We start from the raw sequence: 27,818 nt of genomic DNA, 5'->3' as shown, positions 1-27,818 counted from the left end.
AACTCTGTTTTTGTTTTGTTTTCAAAATGTATAATGTTGTTCTTGTTATATTGTTCTTTTGCACAATACAGCTGAAAGAGAATGGGTTATTTGTTGACATGAGAGTACAAAGAGAGTACAGTAGAAACATGAAGCAACACCCAAAACAGTCCAAGAAAGGGTATTCATGTATACATTCATGTTTTGGGGGGAAGGACTTTGTCTCCTTTTTTGTTAGTCAAAACCACATGATGACTTTCTCACCACTCAGTTCTTAGTTCTCTAATGAGATTAATTCTTGTGTACGTTCTTGAATTTAAATACTCAATTTGTCTAGGGTAAAAAGTAAAATGTATCCGTAATCATAAGAGATGAAGAGTAACCCGGTATTTGTTTTGTGTTTCTGCAAGACTTGAAATTCTTAGAGGTGTTGGAAATACAGAACTGGTTCTCCGAGGCTGGCTTAACACCATGGCCAAAGAACAATTATGTGTGCAACGTTAGTGTCTTCTCTTGTTTTTCAGGTCCATGGGGGAGATGCATGGGAGATGAGTGTGGTCCAGGTGGCATCCAGACACGGGCAGTGTGGTGTGCCCATGTGGAGGGCTGGACGACGCTGCCCACCAACTGCAAGCAGCCGGAGCGGCCGGACAACCAGCAGAGTTGCTTCCGTGTCTGTGACTGGCACAAGGAGCTGTATGACTGGCAGATTGGTAGCTGGAACCAGTGCCGGCCCGTCCTCTCCCGCAGCCATGAGAAGCCCCAGGAGTGCCTCAGGGGGGAGGATGGCATCCAGACAAGGGACATCACCTGCATCCAGAAGTCCAATGGGGTGTCGGCTGAGGATGTTATCTGTGAGTACTTTGAGCCCAAACCCCGCCAGGAGCAGGCGTGCCTCATCCCGTGCCGGCAGGATTGCATCGTGGCTGAATTCGCCCCCTGGTCGGAGTGCTCCAAGACCTGCGGCAGCGGGCTTCAGCATCGAACTCGGCACGTGGTAGCTCCACCGCAGTTTGGTGGGTCTGCTTGCCCTAACCTCACTGAATTTCAGATCTGCCAGTCTAGCCCATGTGCTGCTGAAGAAAGCCTGTATAGCCTAAATGTGGGACCGTGGAGCGCATGCTCAGTGCCCCATTCAAGACAAATACGACAAGCAAGGAAACGAGGGAAGAACAAAGACAAAGAAAAGGACAGAGAAAAGGCGGTTCGGGATCCTGAGGCTCGTGAATTAATTAAGAAGAAGAGGAATCGAAACAGACAGAATAGACAGGAGAGCAAATATTGGGACATACAAATTGGGTATCAAACAAGGCAGGTTACATGTACTCACAGAAATGGGAAAACTGCTGCTCTGAGGTAATCACTATTTATTAACTTGCACATCTTTATTTGTCTCTCTTTGCTTTAAGGTAAAGCAAGCATAAGCACACACTGTTCTTATTTTACGCAAGCCTGAATCTTAATGCAGCACATGCACTACTTCGAATGCAAACATCCCTCTTCAAAATGTTTCTGTGACAAGAAACATGCAAGCTATGATGTTGATCATAGTAAGCATCACATAAATGTGCATTAGTAAACTATGCTAACTCTATAGCCTCTGTTTGTCTACATGCTTTTGGGGGAAAACTTTGATGATATTCATCAAATGTGTGCTCTGTACCTGTGGATTGAGGCAGACTTTTACCTGAAGGTTTTAACAAGTCGTGCATGTTTGGAATGGATGATGATATTGCCTGTGAGGCTCTGCCTGTAAAAGTAACAGGAAAGCGGACTGGGTCTGATACATGATGGAAGCAGAAAACAGGAAGGAAAAGGCTGCGTGAGAAGGCAGCATCTATTCTGTCCAGTACCTTTGTTTTGAAAAAAAAGAACATGAAATATTATTTGTCCTTCTTGCTTCCTTTGGCAAAATTACTAGAAGTGAGACTGAAATGTCTGTTTCTTGCATGTACTTTTTCCCACTCTTTTCTTCTTTTTCTTTTTCTATTGCACCTTTGTCCTACCTTTTTTTCATTCCCAATATTATTCACTTTGTTCCTTTTTTTTTTTTTTTAATTTTACTTTTAAAGAGTTTAAGTAGTCATAGATGTTTCCATAACTCTTTCCACAGGCTTCCAAGTGCTTTTCTGCAGCTATATAATTTTCCACTTGTTTGTTTTACCTGGCATTCTCTTGCTAGCTTATGTTTTCTCCCTTCTTATCACCCATAATATTTTTGTCCAACTTGAAATCTTCTTTCAATTTCTTCTGCCTTTTTCTGTCTATGATGTGATTCTTTCTATTTTCTTCCCTCCAGTACAATACACGATTAATCAGGTTTACTTCAGCTGTGAAATGAATAAGATACGTTGCTGAAACAGGTTGACACCCATTGCTGCTAGGTAGGCGTTTATGAGCTTTTTTCAGGGTTTTTCCTTTGGAGTTTCTGTTATGCCAGTTAAACGTTCAATCAAAGAATTTGCAGTGACTTCAAACTTTCCTATTAGAAACTGTGTATTACAGGTTTTCAATTATGGCAAACATCTTTCAAGTATATTTAAACACAAAAATTCAAATTCATACAAAATTTTTACTTCTCCATGTCAGGATATTATGGTGTGACTACAAAGCACACCCCTCAAATACTGGTCAGAGTAATTCCAGATGTTACTACTAAAGAACTGGAAGATTTGGGTTGTTTGGATGGAAGGTGGGGCATCTGTGTGAAGATGTGAAGTATCTATGAGTATGTAAAAACCCATCACAAGGAATGACGGAATGAACTATTCTCCGTATATTATGGATGCAGAGCAAAAGTGATGGTGGGTTTAATCACAGTGTAACTGAATGAGGTTAGGCTTTCTAATACGGGATATGGTGAAGCTCTGGAAAAGATTGCCTGGAGAATTTGTCACCACAAGTCTCTGAAGGTTTCTAAGAACAAGTCAGAAATGCACGTGTCAGGAATGTACGCCTCTAGTAACCCTTGGTTGGGGAAGAGAGGCTGACTGCATAGTTTTTAAGGTCTTCTCTAGCTCTGATTTTCTACAGAATTCTTCTTTCAGAATTGCACTGTGCTTGAGTAAGTGTCCATACAAGGAATCTCAAAATCACCTTGCTCAGGCAGTCCTGGGTTTTGGTTGCAGCCCTGTCTCAGGGCTTTTACAGGAAGAATTTGCCTTTCCCCCAGATTCACATCACACAGCTTATGCTGTGCCCCAGCTCAGGAACATAATTACCCTTTAAATGCAGTGAATCATTTATTAAACACATTAGTGGCTAGTAGCTAGCAGCCAGACATTCTGTTTGAACATCCACATTTTTTTCTAAGTTTAAACAATCATATGGAACTACAGTACTTAAAAAATAAAAAATAAAATAAAAAAAAATTGGGGGAGGAATTTTCCTGTCCTGAGGCACTGACAGGTGGTACAAGAAAGAGAAAGTATAATTGGCAGTTGATGATGTACTTTTCTTATCATCTTTAAACTCACTCTTGAATTCACTCAGCTCAGTAACATTGTCTTAATTTCAGATGCCTCAGCATACTGTATTTGCACCATATATTCAGACTGTAGCAGGGAAATGGATGAAATTCTGTTGCCTGAGGCAGTGAAACAATGTAGTAACAATTCTTCATGACAGGGAAAATGATATAAATGATGCAGTGGATATTGTGATGTCTAATGGATATAATTTTATGTTGTAAATGTACAAAGGATTTATAATGTAATAGTCTTCCCACCAAATTCAACATGGATTTTTTTTTTTTCCAGTTGCATAATAAAAACAAGAGAATTTGATTAAATGATTCCTGTGAGAAATTCTAGCACTGACATCTTGGCCTTTAGAGACCAACCTCTACATGTCATCCATATATTAATCTGTTTCTTTTATACTGTGTTCTCCACTCTGTGGTCATATGCTTTATTCAGTGATTACAATTCCAGAATCTCAAACAATAGAATTATTTTTCTACCTGAGTTGTCAATGCAGCCAGCAAAAATGATTTTATAATCTCCATCAATAGCAGCCATGTTACTAAATAATATAGACAAGTAAGGTGACTGGATAACCTGCTGTGCTCATGTGAAATGCTCCTCAGCTTGAATAGTTCATTTTCAGTGAGTTTTGACTTTGGCAATCAGAAACAATCAGCCCCCTGGCAGCATGACTGAAAGAAGAAAAAAACCCTCAGGCGAGTAATATTTTTGCAGAGGTAGCAAAATTGGTATAGTATAAAAGGGGTTACAAAAAAAACAAGTTTCAGAAGGGTGCTCCAGAGAAAATGATTCTGTAAAGCTGTCAGCAAAACTTCAAAAAGGCAAATTCTCTAGACACATCAGCACACCAGGCATGGTGAAGAGAAGTGAAAAAAGAAAATCAAAGTGTAATTTATACACTTTATTGCCTAGTGAACAATACATCGTCTCCTATGAAGGATGAAATATTAGATTTTGTATTACTCATTCTGCAATAATGTACATGTTACATGGCTTATATTTGCTTTTTGTTTCCTTTAATCTGAAAATCTTGAGCATTTAAGATATTTTTAAAATAGAAATGGTGAAGAAGAGAGAATTCAGTAATTAAATCTGACTTTAAAATGACTGCCCTGGATATGTAACAAGACCAAAACAGTGTTGCTGTTAGTGGATGGGACAGTGTTGATCCGCTGAAATATTTCCTCTTTTTTTTTGGTGCAAGTGGGATTTGTCAGAGGTCCCACAGAGAGACATTACACTTAAAACTGGCAACACAGAGAAATGTAATGTGTAAAAATTCACTTTGAGTTACAAATCTGTTTTCATTATTGCAAGTTGTGATGCTCGTGCCTTGTGTTAGGTCTATCACTTTCCATTACAATGTATACTCTGTTTTTGCTTGCTTCTATTTTGCCAGAATTTTATCATTTGTTCTCAACCATTCCTTAATAATTGTCTTCCTGAGCAAAATTTTTTGGGAAATTTTAGCAAAAATGTATTGTCCATTTTTGTACAAGCCTAGGAAAAAATATTTTGCTTTAGCAATGTATTAGCATGCACACAACCATTTTACTGAGAAGTTTTGTTAAGATCCTGCTGGACTGGGGAAAGGATATGAAATTCAGAGTGACAGGAGCAGGTTATGGACATAGGCATTTGTAACTGTAGGAACATGGAACAGAACTAGAGTTTCTTCTTGACCTGTATGTTTCTACACTTCAACAAACATTCTGAAATTCACTGGCAAAGCACATCACATTGCCCTTTAGTGGTTGGTCCAGAGTTATGGTGACAGGCTGCGACTGCCAGGAATTAGCTCAAATGGCTGTAAATGGGACTATATGTAAAGCAGTTCTGCAAGGCTGTAAGTAGCTATTAAAACAAGCAAAATGCGCACACACAGAAAAATAATTTTTATTTTACTTTATTTTATTTTATTTTAATTTATTTTTTCCCCATCATTTGGTTGTAGCTTATTTGTCTTGCTTAAGCTGGGACCAAGAAGCTCCTGTCTGTACAGGAGGGAGAAATTGGAGGAGATGAAGTAGGAAGCAGTACCTGCCAGCTCTTTGGCTGCAGTCTCCAAAACTGCTTGGTTGCTATTCCCTTGCAGCATCTTTGTGGTAGAGTTCTATTTGAGAAGCTGACCATTATTGATGATTTAAAGTGATAATTCAAGAAGCAACAGTAAAGTTTTAGTTGTATTCAGGACTTATTTCTTTGATGGGTAATCACAGTACACAATAATAGCAATGGGACTTAGTGGTGGGAACAAAAAGCACCCAAAATTTAAGATATGCTGAACATTTCCTGGGCAGCTTGGTTTAGCCCCTTTATGCATTTAATGGTGTAGCTGCATTTCATTTATTTTACAGCTGTCCTTCTCAGAGGGTAGTTTATTATTTCTTCTCATCCTCACTGATTCTGTGCTTTTGTACAATACTTAACAATCCATATTTCATAATGAATGAATCACTTTTGGAAGTTTCCATGATGATCTCATTGTTATACTTTACCAACTTGCATGTTTGGGAGAGTTTGAGATTTTATTTCTTCCAACTGAGGCAAGAGAGGTGTTAGTAGGCCAAAATTATTGAATTGCCCCACTAATTTCAGACTTGCAGTTTGATGTATATCATACCTGATTTTTCAGGTTACTTCTTGTATACCTGTATCTGCTTAGAGCACATCCACTGTGTTTTTACTGACCATAAATCTTAAGTCAGATGCCCAGGGACTAGAGAACGGCTGGCTGAGCATTTAGGTTGATGAGCAAGTGATACTCAGAAATTACTGGCTGAGAAAGGCATAGAATCTGCTCTTCTGGGATGGCAATTTTACTTCGTTGGTCTTTCCCAGTCCTGAAACCTCCTAATCCAGTGTTCATATCCTAAATCATGCAATAAATGTCTCCTTCCACTTTATGGGCTCTCACTGTCCTTTTACATGTGAAGAAAGTGGGTTACAAAAAACACAGCATAAGCCTGTCACTTTCTTTACACCATTAATCTGGAGAAGCAGGCAAGTCACCCTGAGGTATATGCTGTCAGACAGAAAATAGACAATTCTGGTGTATACAATGGCAGCTCAGTTTGTTGACCCTGTAATACACTAAGAAACAGCCTTGAAAGCATCTGTTTGGTTCTCTGATGCTTCATGAGACAAAAGGCAGAAAGGAAGGTAAGTGTGAAGATGGTTGTGGCTATGGTGGAGCAGTTTCAGGAAAGGATGGCAACGCAGAGAGGGCAGGTTGTAGAGATGAAGGCCCATAAGCAACCTTTAGCTTGTTTGTTGAGGAGCAGCTGGAAGCATACACAGCTACAGGCTGTTTCTTGTGTTACTGGAAAGGCATCTATGTAGTTGTTTTTGTACAGGAAGCTGTAAGGGTTTCAGTAGCAGAGCACCTGTAAATATCCTGTAAATATCACATATATGGATAATGAGCTATACATAGTTGTCTTGATAAATTAACTTGGAATTAGAGCACGTGCTGTTAACAAATGTACAAGAGGGGAGAAGACAATCATCTTGGAATAAACAGCTCCTGACAACTAAAAACCACAGAGTAATTGTCGGATGCCTAGGGATATGAGAATGTAAAACATTGTTAGAGAAACAGGATGCAAACATACTGCTTTGCTACCATTTTCATTGTATTTTTAGAATTTCCATGAATTTGAAAGTCAGAAGCATCCCATAGATTTTTAATGTGGTTTTATTGGAGACAGTAGATTCTGTGGATATACACAATATTATTCAATGGGTCTTCCTTTCTATTCTAAGTACCTGCTCTGTCATCTTACTGAGGGTGCTGTTTTGACAGTGGCTTGTCAGTATTGCTCTACGTTTGACATACTGTGCCAAAATCTAGATTTAAGATGGAAATGTACACACTGTGCTGAGTAATTGAAACACCAGCAATGAACCATTTATTTCTCCACACCATATTTTAACTCTTTTCATATAGTGAACAGTTGTTCTGTTCACTATAGAATAATATTTTACTTAAATACAAGTAATTCATTTTACCTAGCAAGATATAATAGTGTGTAATGTAATGAGGGTTAGAATACATGTTCTGATGTTCACTTCTGACCATAAATTCTCTGAATGAATGAATTCTATGAATAAGCTCTAAGTGGAATTTCTACCCTTATTTATTAGGAGATTAGATGCTTAATGGTAAACAGCATTAGGCCCTGCGATATTTAATACAGATCTTCTTCTAAATCTTCGTCTACAGTGTACTTTTATGTATTATTTTTTTTGCCTCATTGTCAGGGAGTGTATATATTAATTGACTTCAATATGCCTAAATGAATACTCTCAGAATGCAAACCAAGCAAAATTTTTCTAAATTTTGGACTTGGTTACATTGGTATCATATCACAGTCTGTGAATGGTCCCATCAGTAACAAATTAGAATGTATTTTTGTTTAGAGTTATATTGTTCTTTCTATCATGTGACTGTGAAGCATTGCTCTGAGACAAACAGTACCCACCTATTTTCTCCATGAGCTTTATAAAGTTATGGTCTAACACCATAACTTCTTCCCTGGGAGGTGCAGTCCCCCAAGGAACTGGGAACTCCATGGGAAGGAAAGTCACTGAGTTCTTCTTCACCTGCAGATCCCCAGAAAAGCATAGTTAGACTGAGAGTAAAATGTCCAGTCTAGCTCCTGATATTGACCACTTTTTTTCAAGCATGGGGCAGTGAATTACCCACTGACATTGACAAAACTAATAGAAGGAGTGAATCTAAAATAACACCTGAAATAACTAATATTGCTAATATAATTTTAACATCAATGTTGCATATTTTTATTCATGAAGTTTGGAGGGGGGGTTGTTGGTTTTCTTTTGCTGATAACTTCATAAATATAACTGTTACTTATGGTGAAAGTAAATGCTAATTAATGCTCTATAGCAAATTTTTTCCCTGGTAAAAGAGAACCTTCTTCAGAAGATTTAGTAAACCATCTATGTAGACTATTGCCAGATAACCTCTTGTAGCAATTTAAAAGTTATCTGTAACATGGGATGTGCACACGTCACTGTGTCATTGAACTGTGAAAGATACTATCTCTACCTAAACTCTTCTGCTTTCTTACTTGCTCATACTCCGCTGGTATATGCAACAGCACCACAGCAGCTGTTGCCACTTGTTTGGTTATAGTAGAATTTCTTGTTGCTTTGCCTGTATTAGCTAACATATTTTTCCTCGACACAGTAGTTGTAATCTCGATTTTCTAGAAAGCCTGAGTAGTTCTGTTTTCTTCAAAACTATTTTGGCTGTGCAACTTTCTTGGCAGAATTAATTAAAATTGTGAAAGAATCATGGGAAAATATTGCTTTGAAAAGCACTTATCTGGGCAGTATTTGAATTGTAAACAAATAAAAGAGGCCTTATTGTTTGTGTGATTCTAACAGCTCATTATACTGTGGGGTACTAACGGTTTCTCAGAACAATGTACAATATGACCAATAATAAACACTGCAGCTGTAGGAAAAATGAATCAGGACTATGTCATGAGTGATACTTGTTACATTTGCTACTAGGAAAAAATGCAGAATGTCTTACATGTTCTATCTTCACAGTAACTTTTGGGAATTATCTAAACTCTGAATTTAAATCAGTTTCCTGCTATTCCTACTCTCTAGCACATGGTCATTAAACAGATATATTTTTTTTCATTTAATTTTATTAATGAGAAAATAAACTGTCTTTTCTTTGTCACAGATTGTTTATCACAACATATTTCAAATTCCAACTATACTTTTGATGCAAGAATGTGGAGAGTTTGTGTTTGACTGTGTTGGTTTAGCAGTTGATGCATCCAGCAAGCTGTGTGAACTCTCTGGGGAGAAAATTGCATAGAAGATACAACAGCTTGTTGTAATACATTGGAACATTTTATTAATTCTTTGTTTCTGTATGTCAGCTCCAAAATCCCTATTACTTATAGAGAGCATCTCTTACGGTTCCATGGTGTTCAAATAAAGAATGAGGAGATGCTACATCAGTAACATTAACATCTGAATTTAATCCCAAATAACATGAAGCACTGTCTAAACTAAGCATGAGTTTTGCTGGGTTTCTTCATGTCTACTGACCAGTACAGCTCAAGGTTGCTGTAGAAAATTTTACACAGGGATGTATACATTGGAAACTAACAGAGAGTAGATTTAGACTGGACATTAGGAAGAAATTCCTTGCTATGATGATGGTTAGACACTGGAACAGGTTGCCCAGGAAAGTTGTACAACACATCCCTGGAAGTGTTCAAGGTCAGGTGGGATGGGGCTTTGAGCATCCTGATCTAGTGAGAGGTGTTGAACTAGATGGGGAGTTGGACTGGATGTTCTTTAAAGGCTCCTTTCAACCCAAACCTTTCTGCTATTTTATGATTTCAAAGGTTGATTTGACCCTTGATTTGACCAGACTATTTCTGTTAAAGAGCATGAAGATCTAGGGTGTGGATCTACTCACATGTAGCCAGATTTCTTAGAAGTCTAAGTCCAGACTTTCTTAGTTTGTGATGCTAATAAGCAATGTGGTATATGTTTTATTTCTTCCCTGTAAGATTACAGTTACAAGTATAGTCTTTGGACAGTATACTTCAGTCTTTATGAAGGGTTTTTCAGTGCAAAGATATAACTTGTGTTTGGGAAGACTTTAAGCCAGTTGGCTGGAAAACAGGAAGACGTGTAATGGAATACTTTCTCTCTTTCCATTTTTGCCCTCGACTGGCAACTGCCAAAGCAGGTATCAGATTGGTTAGATCATTGGTTAGAACCATGAAGCCATTCTCATGTTGCTGTTTGTCATTAACTTTTCTCATTAAGTCTTCTTTCCAATTATCAGTCCAATGTGATATGGAGGAAAAATCTGAAAAAGTAGAAGATATTAGAATTTATCACACATTTAAAAGCTCAGTGAAGAGAGTGCTTTCAGCCACCTGCTTGCACATTAGTACACAGGTACTATGGTGCTATTTGCTCCAGGCTTATGCCTTAAGCTTCATTCTGTATGTGTCCATAGCCTCAATTATCCCCTGAATTACTTTGAAATCCCCATGGGGATTCAAAAGCTATTCAAAGCAACATTTAAATTTTATTTATTTCTGCAAGGAGCAAAAGTGAGGCTATGGAACGTGAGTAAACACAAATTCCTGACACATATCTCCAAAAGATGTTGAGCAGTAATTATGTCCTGTATTTTGACTTTTGAACCACCACTTTTTCTTTATTTCATTTATCTCATCCAAATCTTTGAGGTCAAGAATGGTTTTAATGTTGGCTTAATAGCAATAAAACTCATTTCACCCCTGTGATGTCTCCTTGGGATTGCCTTTTCTTTCCACACTGTCATCTACCCATTTATATTCCTTCAGCTTCATTTCCCCACTATTTTTCTGTTTTGTCTTAAGCAGAACTTCCTCTAAGAATAGCCTTACTTCAAATATTGTAATGCCCCCTCCCCTGCCAATAGACAGACACTTAGGACAGTGTCCCTGTTATGTAGTCATTGTGTTGGAAGCAAGTTCCTGCAGTCTTTACATATTTCCCTATACCACCACCTCTTATATCCAGTCTGCCCTGGTGAATTTGGATGCAACTCACATACTTTTCTCAGAGCTTCCAAAGCAATATGGACAGTGGTGTATGGGTTGATAGTGAGGACTTGCTTGTGCACTCCCTGCACATTTTGAATGGCTAATTTTGTGTATAGTGTTACTTAGATGTTACTGAAAGTTCATAGAGGATGGAGATGGTTGATGCAGAACTTTGTGGTTTGGATGATACTACAAAGATGAATACAAACTATCTAAGACATAGATTTGCTTATTTAAATGATCTTTTTGCCTGTTTTAAACATTTTTTAGTTAAATAACAGTTTAGAACTTCAAGGCTTTTGGTATCCATACAAAAGCTTCATTTTGGGGGTGGCATGAGACAGAGAAGCCTTCCTGCATTTAAATGATCTCAGCTTTTTACCTGGGAATTTCCCTTTTCAGAAACCATCGCATAATCATAGTATAGAAATGCTATAATTTCTGTTCTGATAGTTATTAACTATCATTCTTTACTTACCTGGTCATGCTGGATCTTTTTTATAGAGAGGTTTTTATCTTCTGATCCGTTATCTGCCCATATGCTTTTACTTCTGTTAGAAGATTCATTCAATTTCGGTAACCAAATCAGATGCATAAATCCATTTGGAAGTGCAGAGTGATTTACATTAAATGAAGCTTTGCTTTAAATTATTTTTGGTGTGAATCACATCTGTAGGCTTAGATACCAGAACCAGAAGACACTATCTTGTGTGGTAAAGACATTCCCAGGTCTCAATGAATCTATACAATTTCATAGACCAGACATTTAAAGGAAACGTTACCAACCTTCTAAGTGAATATACTACATATGCTGAACTTTTAAAATGGCACTTTTGTCTTTCAGAGCTACTGTTTTTATGTAATAGAGAATTAATCATTTTAATTTTGAATGTTTGTATATATTTATCTGCATTGAAATATTATGGAAAAGATCAATTTTTCTTGGTACAGAGAAAAAAAGTTTGAAAGTCTTGCAAATCTTTTGAAGGTGTCAAGAGTCAGAAAGAAGTAGAAAAAAATCTTTGAAAAAAACTGAGGGGACTTCTGGAACATCAGATTCATTGTTCCCAGACTGCCTAGGAACAGGAGATGCATTGAGATGCCATGTGAGATTAAGTGTAGACTAGTTTAGTTACAAGTAACAGGTATATATGTACTTTGGACAGGGAAATGTTGTAGGGGGGGAAAGGACATGTAATCTGCTCTGGAAGCTACTCTATTACCTCCAAAGAGATTTTAGTGTGATTTACCTTATCATTTATTTAACTAAACAGTTTCACTCAGTCTTATTTAGAGGGATTGGTGATACTAGAAGTTTCGATATAATGCCTCCTTAGTTGCCACTTGATCTAGAATGCAACACAAACTGTTACAGGTCATGAAATTCAGTATGGTCTTCTTCAGTTGCTTTTAACATGAAAGTAATGATATGGTCATTGGAGGTTTCCCTTTTCAGGGAAGGACATAATCTTTGCATGAAGCCACATAGGAACTGCAGCCAGAGACTTCAGGGTTTGGGGCAGTTTGCTTTAATGAAGAAAGATAATTTGTATTATTGTTTTGTTCTAGTAAAACAACTTCCAATAATGAAAATCTCAGTCAGTATCATGTAACACCTCTCCCAAAGATGATTTGAAGTAGATGCAAAGCCCACAGAAAATTGCACATCATGAATTGATCTTTACTTCTCATGATTGCTCCTTTCTAGTGGCAATTTCGTGCATGTTCCCTGGCAAGATGTGTCTATAATTAAACGCGACCTGTCTCAATATGAGTAAAGAGATTGGTTTTATCTGCTCTCATGGGAGTTACACTGGAAACGAACTTGGGAGGAGGTGATACATCATGTTCTCCAGAAGGATTTGCAAATACTCTTCATGTTAGAATCCATAAGGAAATGATTCTTTGTTCAGTCATTAAAATGTGTTCCTCTATGGGATAAATGAGTCTATATGTTTTGGAAGACATTCAGAAATTGCGATATTTAATTTATCAGTAGTTATTGTAGTTGTAAGCTGGATGAGACTAGATAAAGGCAAAAAAGGTCCACTTGGAAAAATTTTCTCAGTAGCTTTGAGTGTCTTTAACCCTAAGGAGGTGTGGTGGTTTTACCTGCTATGCAGCTTAACTCCACCACAACTGTGCTCTCACTCAAAAAGAAAAAAGAAAAAAAAAAAAAAAGAGAAAATACAATGGAAAGGGCTCAAGTTTTGATATAAGGACAGGCAGTAATTAAAGTAATTTATTGCCTAGCACTAGTGGACTAGAGCAGTGTGAAACTAAAAGCAAACTAACACCTACCCCCCATTCACCCTCTTCTATCTCCTCCCCCTGAGCAGCACAGTGCAGAGGAACAGCAAATGGGGGCTGTGGTCGGTCCCTAATGCTTTGTCTCTGCCACTCCATGGTCATGCTCTGCCCCTGCTCTATGTGGGGTCCCTCCCACAGGATGCCGTCCTTCCCGAACTGAGCCTGCGGGGGCTGCCCACAGGCAGCAGCTCTTCAAGAACTGCTCCCACATGGGTCAGTCCCACAGGAGCAAACGGCTCCAGCACGGGTCTCCCATGAGCGGCAGCTCCCCCCAGACCTCCTGCTCCTGTGTGGGCTCCTCTCCACGGGCTGCAGCTCCAGCCTGGGGCCTGCTCCTGCGGGTGCTGTCCATGGGCCACAGCCTCCTCCAGGCCACATCCACCTGCTCCACTGGGGGCTCCTCCACAGGCTGCAGCGTGGAGATCTGCTCCATGTGGGACCCATGAGCTGCAAGAGGACAGCCTGCTCTACCAGGGGCCTCTCCACAGGCCACAGGGGAGCTGCTGCTGCATTCCTGGAGCACCTCCTGCCCTCCTGCTGCACTGACCTTGGTGTCTGAAGGGCTGGTTCTCACTCCTTTCTCCCAGCACTTGTTGCACAGTCATTTTTTTTGTTTGTTTGTTTTTGTTTTGTTTTGTTTTTCCCTTCCTTAACTCTGCTCTCCCAGAGACCCAATCAGTGTTGCTCCCTGGCTTGGCTTTGGCCAGCACTGGGTCCCGCTGGAGCTGTCTCTGATCTGACATGGGGCAGCTGCTGGGTTCTGCTCACAGAGAGAGCCCTGTAGCCCTCATGCTAGCAAAACCTAGCCAAATAAACCCAAGACAGGAGCATGTAGCTTCTGTCCTAAAGCAGAATAAATGGTGTATATCATGCATTAGGTGTTTTTGTTTTCCACTTTTCACATAGTAAGAACATAAGAAATCTACTGGATAGTGGTCTGTCAAGCCCAGGAGTGTCTCCAGCTCACTGTCCCTGGTGTTGGAAAAGGAATGCTATTTAAAGACTAAGCAAACTAGCTAATTTTTAAGTCCTTTCCCTTAGTATTCCTCAGTATTCAAAGTTAATGTATTAGGGATGGTGGCAAGTGTATACCCATCTAGTCATTTTAGTATCTATATATTGTCCACAAATTTGCCTAGCCCCTTTCTGAACCCGCTGACACTATGTCCAAACCACTTATGTCCATCTGTTAGCAAGATGGCAACTGTCTTTCCACATACCTTTTTTTAACTGTTCTCCTGTTAGTGTCATCAAGTATCCCTATTTCTAGTATTATGAAATTCTGTTAGCAATGCAACGCGAAGTTGGATATGTGTACAGCAAGTTTGATATAGCAACAAAATAGTTTTATCTTTCTATTAAAATAGCAACAGCAACAAAAAGTCTTTCTTGTATTGTTTGTAGGGGTGGTACTGAACGGAGCATTTCATTATGCTATCTGCAGTGCAGATAAATCTTTTTCCTGTCTAACTATTTTACAAGCCAGAATTCTATTTCAAAACAGACATGATAAATATATGTATGTTGTAATTGTAATTAAGAAGGTAAGGTTACGATTGGTTTAATTTAATTTAATTTAGCTTCAATATTGCTCATTGTCCTATTGTGAATCAAGTTCTGAAGCAGAAATAAGTTGGTTAGAATGTAACATTTAAAAATGCAGAGGCATTTAGGAGAGAATGTTGCTGACAACCTATATAATATGTGAATGAAGCAATCAGATGGAGATTGGAAATGAAATGACAGCCTTCAACAAGGAACAGGAAATTAAGGCAATGGTTTCACTGTAGCAGAGAAGGCTCTATTTTACAGGAGAGTTTGTGCCCCTTTTAGACCATGAGACATTACTGTGGCAATATACCAGCTGTTAACAAAGCAAAGTGGTAGTGTCCAAGTATTCAATAAATATGACATTGCATTTTTAAACAATTAATAGTCTGGAAATGAGATCACATGAGATGACATTGACTGCTTGATTCTCTTCGAAAAGCATTGTGTAGACATCTCTTGTTATTGGTACTTCACTTCCTGTATGTTCTAAGAAAAATAATTGAGTATACCAAAAAATAAAGTGGTGACAAAATTTATTTTCTCTTTTGTACTTCATACATATATAGATGATTTTTAATATTGACCACAAACATGGTAACACTGGTTGTTTCTAATGAAAGCAAATCGTATGTGTCTGGTTTTAGTCAGTTTAATCAAAAGCCATTTTGCCTGACTTTCTGCGATCATATACATGTGGACTGGAACTTAAGAGATTTACAAATATTTAGTGACTTTGCTTGTTGCAATGAACAGCATTTTTCTGTAGGAGTTCATGTTTGTCTGTGTATGTGCACTGAAAATTGTAATTCTCTCTTACTACAGCTTTTGCAAGCAAGAAAAGCTGCCAATTACGTTCCAGTCCTGTGTCATCACAAAGGAGTGCCAGGTGTCAGAGTGGTCAGAATGGACCCCCTGCTCCAAAACCTGCTTTGACATGACAACCCCTAAAGGGAATCGTACAAGATCACGGACCATTAAACAGCTCCCTATTGGCAGTGAAAGTGAATGCCCGCAATTAGAAGAAACAGAGCAATGCATTTCTCAAGGAGATGGTGTAGCACCATGCATTACGTAAGTTGGTTCATTTCAGTTCACCCTATACTAAAATGAAGAATTTCAGTTAGGCATACAGGGTTGGTAATATCAACCAAATCACTATTAAGGTACTGTAGAAATAATAGGTTTGATTTTTATATCCTTTGCATATTCAGTGCTCTCCTTAGGAGCCCAAAGTCTGTAAATTATAGCTATTATAGTGAAATTACATCTTTTTTTCAAGTACAGGAAAAAATAACAAATACTTATTTTTTCATTAGTGTTCCCTTATAAAAGATAATGTGTTTGTGTGTACACAGGCAGAGTCATGAATATAATAAATTAATTGTATTAATTTGTCAGTGATCTCCCTACACAACATTTCTGCCAGTATCATTTTCTGTTGGCAGAAAAAATGTCATAGGAAAGGGCTGATAAATATTGATTTAGAAGCTAGTCTTTTCAGAAAGACTCTTCTTAACACAATAAAAGCAGGACTGGGCCCCACATGGAAAGTGGGAGAGGCTAGCACTTGTGGTAAATAAAATAACCCTGTTTAAAGTTTAGAAGAAATGATAGCAGGCACTTCAAATTCAAGAAAGAGCAGTAATCCTTATCAACTAATCAAGATTAATATTAAAGTCCCAACTGTGCTTTTTCTTTATCAGACTAGCAAGAGGGTTTGGGTAAATGTCATTTGATGTTAAGCCATTTTGCATCTGCATCTTTGACTGCAGTACGTATTTTTCATTTAAGAGTTGAAATGTCATCTTTACCCATCTCCAAGCCACGTTGGGAAGCAGTTCACTTGATTTAGCTTTAAAGTGCTTGTTGGGTAAAGAATTCTGTGGCATTTCTTGTGGTTCATAATCCTGCTTGGGATTTTAACTCAGAGTCACAGATCTTCTTTCCTGCGCACTCACTGATTAGAAAGCTCACAGCTTCTCATCATTCATCATTCACCCAGCAGGGATGCTTCAGCACTGCAGAGAAACCATCTTCCTCTTGACAGTGAAAAAAGAACTTACTGAAATGATTTCTGTAATGATAATAAAAAATAAAATAAAATTATATTTTTTACCTTCATATTTAGGAGGAACTTCTGTCTCTTTTATCAAAAATGAATTAGAGACTCTTGGTTTTGTTTTTCTTTTTTTTGTGTATGTTTTTTTTTTTTTTTTTTTTTTTTGGAGTTAGCTTGGTGTTTTTATTTTTCACTCTTTTTTTTCTGGCTCTTATGTTTCTCAGCATGCACATTTCTTTGATGTTTTGGTTTTGTTTCATATAAACTGTCTAGCTCTAAACAAATGTCGAGAGTCACTATCATTACAGTTAGCTTATCTGAACACAGACCTGTATCTTTCTGTATATAAAGTTTTTCTTACTTCCAATAAAATATTTATATGTGCAGTATGTTTCAGGAATTGAACAGGAAAGATCTTCCCAAAAAGTCATGATTTCAAAAGTCAAATAACTGAGGAAATGTTTCCACCCACGTAAAACATCAAACAATACATCTGTGTGCAAGCAACTCTGGAAGTCAGGCCTTTTGTAAAATACATAAAGATATTAAGGCATTTTGGCTTGCATAACAACATCATGTGAAAGGGCTTCATTTTTGAAAACCTGATTCACCCAATTTGATCTAGGTATGGCTGGCGGACCACAGAGTGGACAGAATGCCGCGTTGATCCTCTACTCAGCCAACAGGATAAAAGGCGAGGAAATCAGACAGCACTGTGTGGAGGTGGCATTCAAACCCGGGAAATCTACTGTGTGCAAGCTAATGAAAATCTCCTCTCCTATTTAAATGCCCTCAAGGAAAAAGAAGGTAAATTTGATTTGCTTGCAATTGAATTAGTGTGAAATCAGAGCACTTCAGCATTCCAGTGCTCCTTGACAGTCATTGTCTTTTGTCATGAGTGCCTTGTAACGTTACAGGTTACTGTTATCTAAGCTTATATGAAAGCTAATTCAAAAGAAAGTATTTAATTGCAGGAGCAGAGATGTCATTCTCTGTGCTGGAAATGTTGATTCCTAGCTATTAATTACTTTCCCTTAATATTTATTGAAAATTATTGTCTTATGTGAAGGACATCTCTCAATAAGAAAACACATCGGAATGTAGGTCAGGTATCCTAGTTTTGGTGCCTTCATTTACTGTAGATCTCCAGTGTGTCCTTGAGGTGGATGATGTACACATGAGGTTTGATGTGCAGATGGAATATGTCAATTACAGAATGTAAACACAATATAGAAATGTGTAAAAATATGACTACATTTCATTCTCAAGAAACTGATTTTTCTTTTCTTGATTTGGTTAAGTTCTTAAGTCACTTTGAGGACCTTAGGCCAATATAATTTCATGGGTTTGTTTCCCAAACTGAAAGAGAGAAGTGATTATTCTTTGTCACTGTTGCATCTTGTAGAACTTCGTAAGAAAAGAGAGAACAGTTTAGGAGAAATATTAGTTAATTATTTCAGTAATATAATTTCTGAAGAAAACTTGAGTATTTTATGTTACTTCTGCATAATAATACATCACTATAAATTTAGAAACCACAGTGACTTAAGCTGAGTACATTTAGCTCATTAATTATGTTTTATCTTATCTATTCTATTTTCTACAAACACACAAGAGTATTTAAAAAGAAAAAAAGAAAAAGAAAGAAATACAGCCACATACTCGAGGAGAAGGGACATCCTTACAGGAGACATGTATAAAGCAGCATCTAGAGCAGAGCTGAGCAAGGGGCAGGCTAGTGAGGTTTCTGCTGGGGGTTAAAGGCACTCTCCAACAGTTAGTGGTGAGTATTACCACCAACATCCCTTTCAGCATGAGTGTTTGGACCAGTAGGATTCCATGTCTGTATTTATTAAAGAAGGACTTTTCCAGCTACTTCATCTAATACACACGAAAACATACAGAGGCTTTTAGTAAATCACCTCTGCAGAGCAAAGTTTAGGTGCCCCTGCCTCAGAGTAAAGGAGTTAAAACTCTCAGCTAAAGAGAGGTAACAATGAAATCCAAGGCAGCTTACTGTTCAGTATGGTGATTAGGATTTGGATATGCTGTGATGTCTCGCCAGCTTAGGCGGGTGTGAAATCGGCCCTTATCAGAGTGTGACAGGAAGGCACAGAGCCCATCCAGAGGTAATCTCTGCAGGCCTCCAAAAGCTGATTAAAATGTAACTATTCTTTGGATGCATAAACATGAGAACGTTTTTTCAAGACCTCAAACTCAGGGCAAAGTGGGTCTTTGCTTAAAGAGCAGATTTGGGGTGTTTCTGTATGAGGGGGCAGGGTTAAAAGGCACTGCTTCTCCCCTCCTCCCTGCTCTCCTCACACCTCAGATTCAGGGCAGGCCAGAGCTGCTCCAGCACTCACTTCTGTGAAACAACCAAACCAATACCTCTTGAAATGACACAATTTATACGCTAGGGGTAATTTGAGAATGGATCAAAGCCAGGAAGACACCTACGAGCATTAGCCATGGGGAAACGCCTTCATTTCAGTGCAGTTTGCAGTTGGTTTTAATTCTGTCTCAGTAAGGCTGCTTTGAAGAACTCTATTTTTGCATACTCATGATGGCGTTTCCCTGCTATTTCAGAAATTCAGTCACAGAGCAAGTCGAAGGCTAGTGCTGCACCTCTGCTATCGATCACTTTTGAAATAACAGGTAGGTAAATGAAGGCTTCTCACCTGGCCTTTCAATCAAAAGTGTTCCAAGAAGGCAATAATGTCCCTTTTGGGGACCTATGTTGGCTGTATGTATATAATTGACATGTTTATGTAGATTTAAAATAGTTTAATGGATTTGTGCATTCTCAGAAAAGTTAAGAACGATTTGAAAGTGACAGGCTTGAATTTAAACTGATGAAGTTAATTAGCCAGCTAGGAAGCTCAGAACTATCCTGCGGTCACTCCTGAACCAATTCAGCAAGTGACTGATGTACCTGCAGTCACTTGGGAATTACTTCATTGCTATTTCTTATCCTTTTTGTGGAATTAAAACACCGAGCTAGGGCTCCAGTAAGAACTTTACCTTTTAAGACTTGCCTTAACCACAATTCCCTAAAGCATTCCAATCTATATTATCACCTATCAGAATTTATAAATGTAGGGTTAAGGAAGGGGCTGGAATGCAGGGTGAAGTAATTAGACAGATGATAGTCGAGACTCCTAGAGGCCATTGTCATTCTGCCATCTACTTGCCACTAACTTTATTGTTCCATGTCTTCACCTGTCCATCTAACTGGTTTAGTCATGAAGCTTCTCTCACAACAAACCTGTGAGATAGACTGTGTCATCTTTTTCCAAGTACCTTTAAAATTCACACTGTAGAAAAAGGATGGAAGGACAGTACCTTTATGAGTAGAAATTTATTATACATCTGCAAACACACACTCCTTGTCCAGTTAAACTCAGAGGAACAGGTTACGTGGATGGAATTGTGTAGAGGATCAGGTCCTGAATCATCTCCAGTCTTTTGAAGACACCATTCAGCACTTTTGGAAAAAAGGGAAGAATGTGTGTTCTTTCATTGCTAATCATAATAAGTTTTAAGATTGTGTTTTTCTTGCCTTTTTGGAGTGAGAACACTTCAGCTGGGGAGATTTCCTTCTGTTGATTGCTGTGTAAGCAGTGCAGACCAGAAAGAGGAAAATGAAATTGTCTCTCCTTATGCTTATGCAGCCACACATTCTCTCTCTCCAGCCTGGTCACCAGTGCCACTGGGCCACTGTTCTATTGATGGTTCCTGGAGAAGAATGGCGAGGTTGAGAACTTGAAAAATGTAGCAAAAGCTACACAGAACTGTGTTTTTCAGTTATTTTTAAAATGTAGTCCTGTGGGGTCTGAATATCCTATTTTTTTCACTCTGCTTTTAGTTAGGGGCCTATTCCAGCACTGAAGAGCCCAGAGGTGGTCTCCTTGTCTATGTCACGGAGACTGTAATTCATTCCTTACCAGAAAACTGGAGCTGATAGAATGCTTTAGGAATAGGCCAAGTGACTTAAGAATAAACCAAAAAAAGTTTTGTTTTGTTTTTCAGTTTCTCCCGTTTTTTTAAGTCTATTTTTTTAGCTATGTTGAAGAAGAAAAAGTAATTTTCAAAATGCATTCACTTTTCTCTCTATTTTGGCCAAATTTGAATCAAAATCTACACAGAGCTTGTAGTGTTACAAACGATCTAATCAGCATTCAGCATCACGGTCAAGGAATAAAGAACAACTTTTATACCTTACACAAAAGAATATGAAAGGACAGAGATAAGATAAGAGTTTAAACTGTAAATTTCTGCATCCAGCATCATCATCTCTGAAAGTATCTTTGCTGAACACTAAGCAGCAAAATCTGAGCTCATTTATACTAAAATAACTTTTCTGTCTCACTGTTCAATTCATTTGTTTTAAAAACAACACATAACAGACCTTGTGTCAGACCTTTGGACATCATTGATGTGCTGAAACCCAACATTTCAAAAATATTTCAGCATTTTGAGATTTATTGATACAACTTACCTGTCCCCAGAGGACTTCTTCCTTCTCCTACACTCTACAAATGATGGAAAAGGCAGATATTGTCAGCACGTGTCTTCATTAAAAGTTTAATTAACAATGTTTGCTGACAAGACCTGGAATTCTTACTGGACAAATACCTACAAAAATTTGAAGTAGTATTCTTAGTTGAAATAGTATCCTTCTCGCATAAGTTCGTCTCTTTAAAACAGTCACAATTCTTCATATTTTGGATGAATACAACTGTCACAAAGTTGGTTGAAGCTAAATGGATTGCTACAGCAGCACAGTAGCATCTTCTTTTTTGCAGACTCTTAAAAAAAAAAAAAATAATAATAAATGGCTGAGATATGGAACATCTGTGATATGAAAATCTGCTATTTTAAGCTTCCTGACAAAAGGTCTTTGTTGTTTTTCTGAGTGCCATCCTGTGAACTAGTGTGATGGTAAGTGCTTTATCCTGATGCAACTGGAGATGAAGCAAGGCATTATTCTGAATGCTTTTCCTTGTTCCCTGAAGCAAGACTGTGTCTCAGGGGTGTAATTGACCCTTAATTTCAACTGTCTCACTTGGGCAATTTCCTGATTAAATCAAAGTTAAAAAGTACTGTTAGCAATTACTTTTTTCTTTTCTTTTCCTTTTTTTTTTAAAAATTTATTTTCCTATAAACTATTCACTGCAAACTCAATTAGTGGCAAATTATGTTTATTTATATTCATGTTCTACAGGAGATATGCATACTATGATGATCATCATGCATGTTAGATGTGCATGTCAAACTTATTGTAAAATTCAGTGTTCTGTCATAAAGTTTAGTTCCAATGTAGCATTATGCAAATGTTTGAATAATTTTTCCTCTATTATTTTGTGTTAAGAGATTGGTGAGCTGGAGGCAGTAATGTTTAATGACTATTTGCCATCTGCACCAAGGGAGGCAAGACAGGAAACTAGATTAAGGATACTGATCTTTTTCTCATTCCCTTTTCCTCTTAAAAAGTAAGAATCAAGTGTTTTTTCTGTAACTGGAAGGATCATCTTTTTAGAAAGTCTGAATGGAAAGAGACACACATCTACAAATACTTCAACAACTTGATGTTTAATTTCAAATTATATCTGTTGTTATGTCAACCTTGCCTCATTTGAGTAACAACTTATTTTAGAATATGTTCAATCACAAAGCTGTTTCCATCAAGAGACTTATTTGTAGGTGTGGCAGAAAATGACTGAGGTTACAGTTCTGTAGAGGAATCCTTAGAGAGTAGGATGAGAGTATTTTATATTTAGTAATTACGTGTTTCCTCAGTCAGCCAAAGAGAAGAACATGACAAACATCACTTTGCATTCTAGTAGACATTCTCTGCTTAGTTTAATGTCTTGCCAAATTCTGTATTTTGAAAAAGGGTTAAAATCTTGCTTGTAATAAACGGTACGCTTCAGTTTAGAGTTCTGTGACTTCATCTGGCACCTTACAGAGGTGTCCTATTGTTTGTGTAACCCAGGAATTGAAAAGAGAGGCTTGTAAAGTATGAAAGATGCAGGGTGGTATGGGTCTGTTACAAGCCTTTATACGTTTTTAAAAAACAGAATATTCTGCCTTCACAGATGTCTTTATAGGCTAATAATACATTCATGAAAAGTCAGTTATTTCATGCAGAGTTTTATATATATATATATATATATATATTGCATATATGTGTTATATGTAAACATATACTTGTGTAAAACAAAGCCTTTCTTGAAATGAAAATGCTATTGCACAAGGTCTTACTGCTGAGTGTGCACTTGAAGGTCTGTAGAGTAAAAGAAACAAAATTTTGTCTTCAATTTAACTGTTTCAAGTTATAGCTTAAAAATAATCTTCTAAATATTCATTAACTATGCTTTTGAAGTTATAATATCATATAGGAGCAAAGGGATTTATACAGTTTTTATTCAGTTTCTTCAGTGAAGAAATGAGACAGCAGGACATCAATTTACACAGCAATGTGAACAACCGTTGTAACATAATCTGTCCATTAAATGAAAGGACTAGGTCCAAGAGGGTGCTGCTACAGTCTTCCTGATTCCATGTAATTGGATTTGGCTCTGTTCATGCAGAGAGTTAACTGACTTCTGTTTCATTTTTTCAAGGCAGGCATTTTGCTATCACTTCATTGGATTAAAATGATGAGATAGCAGCCCTACCAAATGAAGGATGGTTCTGTCAATTTAGAGATGAGTATCATGTCTGGTGACATGTGAGAAATGTGTTGACTTTGTTTTGACAGCCTCGAGGCCGGTCGACCGTAAGCTGTGTACAGGACCCCTTCCAAGCACCTCCCAGCTGTGCCATATCCCCTGTCCTATAGAGTGTGAGACCTCGGCATGGTCAGCCTGGGGACCATGCACCTATGAAAGCTGTGATGACCCTCAGGCCAAGAAGGGTATGTAAAATTTAGTGGAGCATTTTAGATGACAATTATTTCATATTCCTAGGTCACTAGGCATCTCTGTCTATGCAAGCATCCTAATATGTGGTATATCCAGTGCCTCTGTGCACCAAAAACGTCATCAAATTAGGACTATGTTTAGCATCACTGCTCCAGCAAAGCTGGCAAAAATGTGAAATGATTACTCTCAAGGTTAATTTGGGTTGTTACAGGCGCAATTCCAGTTTCAACTCTCAAACTAAAGGGGATACAGTTTGAATATGCATGCCAATCGCAGTTCAGTCACTGTCTTGAAAGGAGGACAGAAGCAGCCTTTGAGATGGATAGTGTCCAAGTCACTCAAAGATACACAGTTCAGTGATAACTTAAGAATTCTCTGGTAGACATACAGTCCCTGACTGGTAGACAACATTCCCCGACAAAGAGCTAGGAGCATTCACTGTTGACAAGCAACACCGTTTTACTGATAATGGTACATATGTGCTTGTTTCAGTTTTCACATATGGTTTACAGTTCATTCCTATACAAAGCACATTGTAGTAACATGACATCAAAAGAAGAAAGCAAGAATACAGGAGCAAGGACCACATGTAAAAAGTCTATGGGTTTCTGGCTATAAATGAGAAAAACTGGCCAAGTCATTGCTGCAGTGTGATTATCTGACACAAGCTGAGAAACCAGATTTAGTTCCTTGATTGAAAATGGTCATACGAAAGGGTAGCCATGTATTTTCCCTTGAAGGAATAACTGTAATTACCATGCTAGTTTGGCTCTTGGTATGCCGCTAGCTACACTTCAGTCTGGACAGCAAATGCAACTTTTATGATGCTGTTGCAGAGTAACGTGACCCAACCTTGATCAGTTCAAGAAAGAAAAAGCAGTTTGGTGTGTAAATCGATGGGATTGAGTTTCCTCTGAGTACAGTGGTCTGGTAGCCTGTTATTTCTGCTGCTGTTCTGTCACTGGAACATTTTCTACATTTTCAAGAGTAACATTTATGTTTACAAAACTGATTTGGACCCTTGCCTAATGGAAATGTATTAGAATATACTTTATGCAAGTCTTTAATCCCACAGATATAAGCAGGGAAAATTACGCTTTAGTTTTGAGGGTTCTGATGTGTACAGTAAGGGTTGAGAGTTGGAGCAAAGCTGAGGGACAAGCTGCCTGCTAAAGTTTTGTGCTGGTTCCCTGTGCAGTAGAGGAGCTCTTGGACAAAGATATTACTTTGTTTAAAATCCAAACTGACAAGAGGAAACCTCTGATAGGAGCATAAGCATTAGTTTGTATAAAAATATCATAATACTGTGTACTTTTTGCATGAGAGTAGCACATTTACCTTTGTGCTACTCTGAGCTGCATTTTGTTCCCATGCTTTTGGTGTTTCAGCTATGTGATAATTGTAATATTTACTCTGTAGTCTCACTGGCTGCATGTGCTCTGCAGCACAGGTTAGCTAAACAGTTATATCCTTGTAATTCATATATACAGATATCCCTATTTGTATCTGATAGTACAGATAGGTATCATGCCTCTTTCCCCTATGTCTTGATTTCCTTTGCAAGGAAAACACATCTTCATGTACAGACACAAAACTGAACTGTGATTTGTCAAGCTCTTGGTTGCAAAGAGTAGGAATTTGCCATTTGGTTTGCCTATTCTGTCCTCTAGTATTTGAGATGCATGTGAATTGCAGTGCCGTTGCCAACTCAGTTCTGGTGCATGTAAGAATGAAGTAGATATGGTTTTGTGTGAATCGAGAACTGATGTTTAACAGAAATAATTGTTATAGATAAATTATTTTATATTGCTTCTCTTTGGCTGTGGCTTAATGAGTTTTTAATATGCTACTCAAAAGGGTAGTTTTACCTACCTAAGATGATCAATAAACATGAAATAGGCCAAACGCAGGATATAAAAGATGTTGCATATCTTTCTGCTATAAAATGACATTCAGTATGACATTTTTCAATACTCCAGTTTATCTGTTTTACTGCAATATATTGCATTCATTCCTTATTTAACACAGATATTTTATAGTTATCATATAGTTATCATCAGCATTCTGTAAAGTATTTTCCAGGAACACATTATAATATAAAAATCAGCTTTTCATTTTTTCTTGTGCTTCCCTGGTAAACTTTCTATGTGGTTCTAGTTCTTCTGAGAAAATGATGTAAAAGTTACATAGACCCTCCCACTCTTAGCAAAAAGGCTGTCTGCATGTTTCAGTAATGATCCTTTACTGTCTGTCATTTGCCTCTTTTGTTGAACACTGGTGAAAGAAACAAAGTGAAAGAACACCAGTGTTCTTTGGAAATACCAGCTTTTTGTGGCAAACTGTAAACTTTTAAGTCTTAATTTTGACAAACTCTTCAATACAGAGAAAACAAAGGTGCATAGAAATATAAATATATTTATGAAGTATTATTTACTATAATTGAATTAAGAGGCATATTACCAAGCATAGGATCAATTCTTGCACATAAGTATGTGAAAACTCTCTACTGTTTAGTTTGCATCTTGGTAAAAATTAAAGAGTTATATGCAGTGCCTTATAAATAATATTTGTGTATTACTAGCCAGCCTGAATATTGCAATAAAACAAAGTAGCCTCTGAAGAGATGTGAAAAGATGTTAGTTAAAGTAGTAGTTTCAGATGTATCTGATACACCTGTAGTTTCAGATGTATCAGAAACTACAGAAAATTATTACATGAGAAACTTTTCTGAACCCATTCAGTCTGGTTAGCATAGTCTCACTATAGAATGAATTCTTAAATATGCCACCCTGAAAGTGAGGGACAGAGTTGCTTTTAAAGACTGAAATCAATCTGGCAGGTGTCACACTGTATAATGGACTATCAGTTTTTTCCTATCCAAAATGAGGTTAGATAGTCAGAAGGAATTTTGTAAGTGCTTACAAGGGAATATTGTGATGTTAATGACCAACATTTTCTTTTTTTTCATAAGACTTCTTGGAATTATAATCCTTTTCTTTCCATGCCTTGCCTTTTCTGGCAAGTTAGTCTTTGTTTGTAAAGTGGTTTCACTTGATAATCCTTCACAGTTAGAAAATTCCTGAAAAGACAAACAACAAGTTTGAGAAATGTCAACCTAGGAATCTAACCAAGATTTGTTAGATGAGATAGATCCAGCAAGAGCAAAGCATGAGAAATGAATGTTGTCTCCTGAGGAGTATGTACAACTAGGACAAACAAGGATTAAAGGCAAAGTGTACTGAATAAGCTCAAAACATGTGAAGCACTTGCTATGTTTTACTTCTTTCTGTAATGAGTTCTTCTACCTAATTATCTAGAAAGGTGATATGACATGGAACATCTGCGGTGTTTTTTTACACAGAGTAGAAATAACAGTTCGTTCAGATGAAGATAGATAAAAATACCTTCACTTTGCATTTTATAATTATATTATTCCACCACTTATATCTTCACGGACATTGCAGGCTTTAAACTAAGGAAACGGCGCATTACCAATGAGCCTACAGGAGGAACGGGAAACTGTCCTCACCTGCTGGAAGCCATCCCATGTGAAGAGCCCTCATGCTATGACTGGAGAATTGTGGGGCTGGAGGAGTGCGTTCCCGACAATGAGAAGCCATGTGGCCCTGGTACTCAGGTGCCTGTTGTCGTCTGTGTCAATGGTGATGGTAAGATGCTGTTTCCCATTGTCCACACCAGCTAGATTGAATATACTAACATGTAGTCTGAAAAGGTAGCAGTTTTTGTTGTTCTCAGCTTTCTTAGTTCCTTAGGACAGAGCCATCTGGAACAGCGATGTCCTTTAGTATTGGTATTGGAAGGCAGGATAGGCCTGCTAACTGCTACACACCATAGTCTTTCAAAGGTTTCTGAAGAGACTTGGAGAAAAGTAAATAGAAATCAGCTGTTG

The 27,818-nt window shown here is 37.8% G+C and overlaps 1 protein-coding gene across 6 annotated transcripts in view; it reads left to right on the top strand.

Moving 5' to 3' along the window:
• Positions 1-27,818, top strand: part of THSD7A (thrombospondin type 1 domain containing 7A) — a 295,397-nt gene that overhangs the window by 162,024 nt on the left and 105,555 nt on the right. For 5 of the 6 annotated variants that reach the window (XR_004252908.1, XM_032181675.1, XM_032181670.1 and 2 more), the window contains exons 4-9: positions 504-1,335; positions 15,746-15,994; positions 17,608-17,789; positions 19,569-19,637; positions 23,746-23,901; positions 27,373-27,576. Coding sequence is in view for 5 of the 6 variants with exons in the window: in XM_032181675.1 (XP_032037566.1) it covers positions 504-1,335; positions 15,746-15,994; positions 17,608-17,789; positions 19,569-19,637; positions 23,746-23,901; positions 27,373-27,576 (1,692 nt within the window). In the remaining variant the exon portion in view is untranslated. The remainder of the gene's footprint in view (positions 1-503; positions 1,336-15,745; positions 15,995-17,607; positions 17,790-19,568; positions 19,638-23,745; positions 23,902-27,372; positions 27,577-27,818) is intronic. The other variant, XM_032181674.1, reaches the window with a different exon arrangement.

Source organism: Aythya fuligula, chromosome 2 (genome assembly GCF_009819795.1).
Source record: "Aythya fuligula isolate bAytFul2 chromosome 2, bAytFul2.pri, whole genome shotgun sequence".
Taxonomy (NCBI): Eukaryota; Metazoa; Chordata; class Aves; order Anseriformes; family Anatidae; genus Aythya; species Aythya fuligula.
The sequence above is the reverse complement of the archived record's forward strand: the minus strand, read 5'-3'. Positions and strand labels throughout refer to the sequence as shown.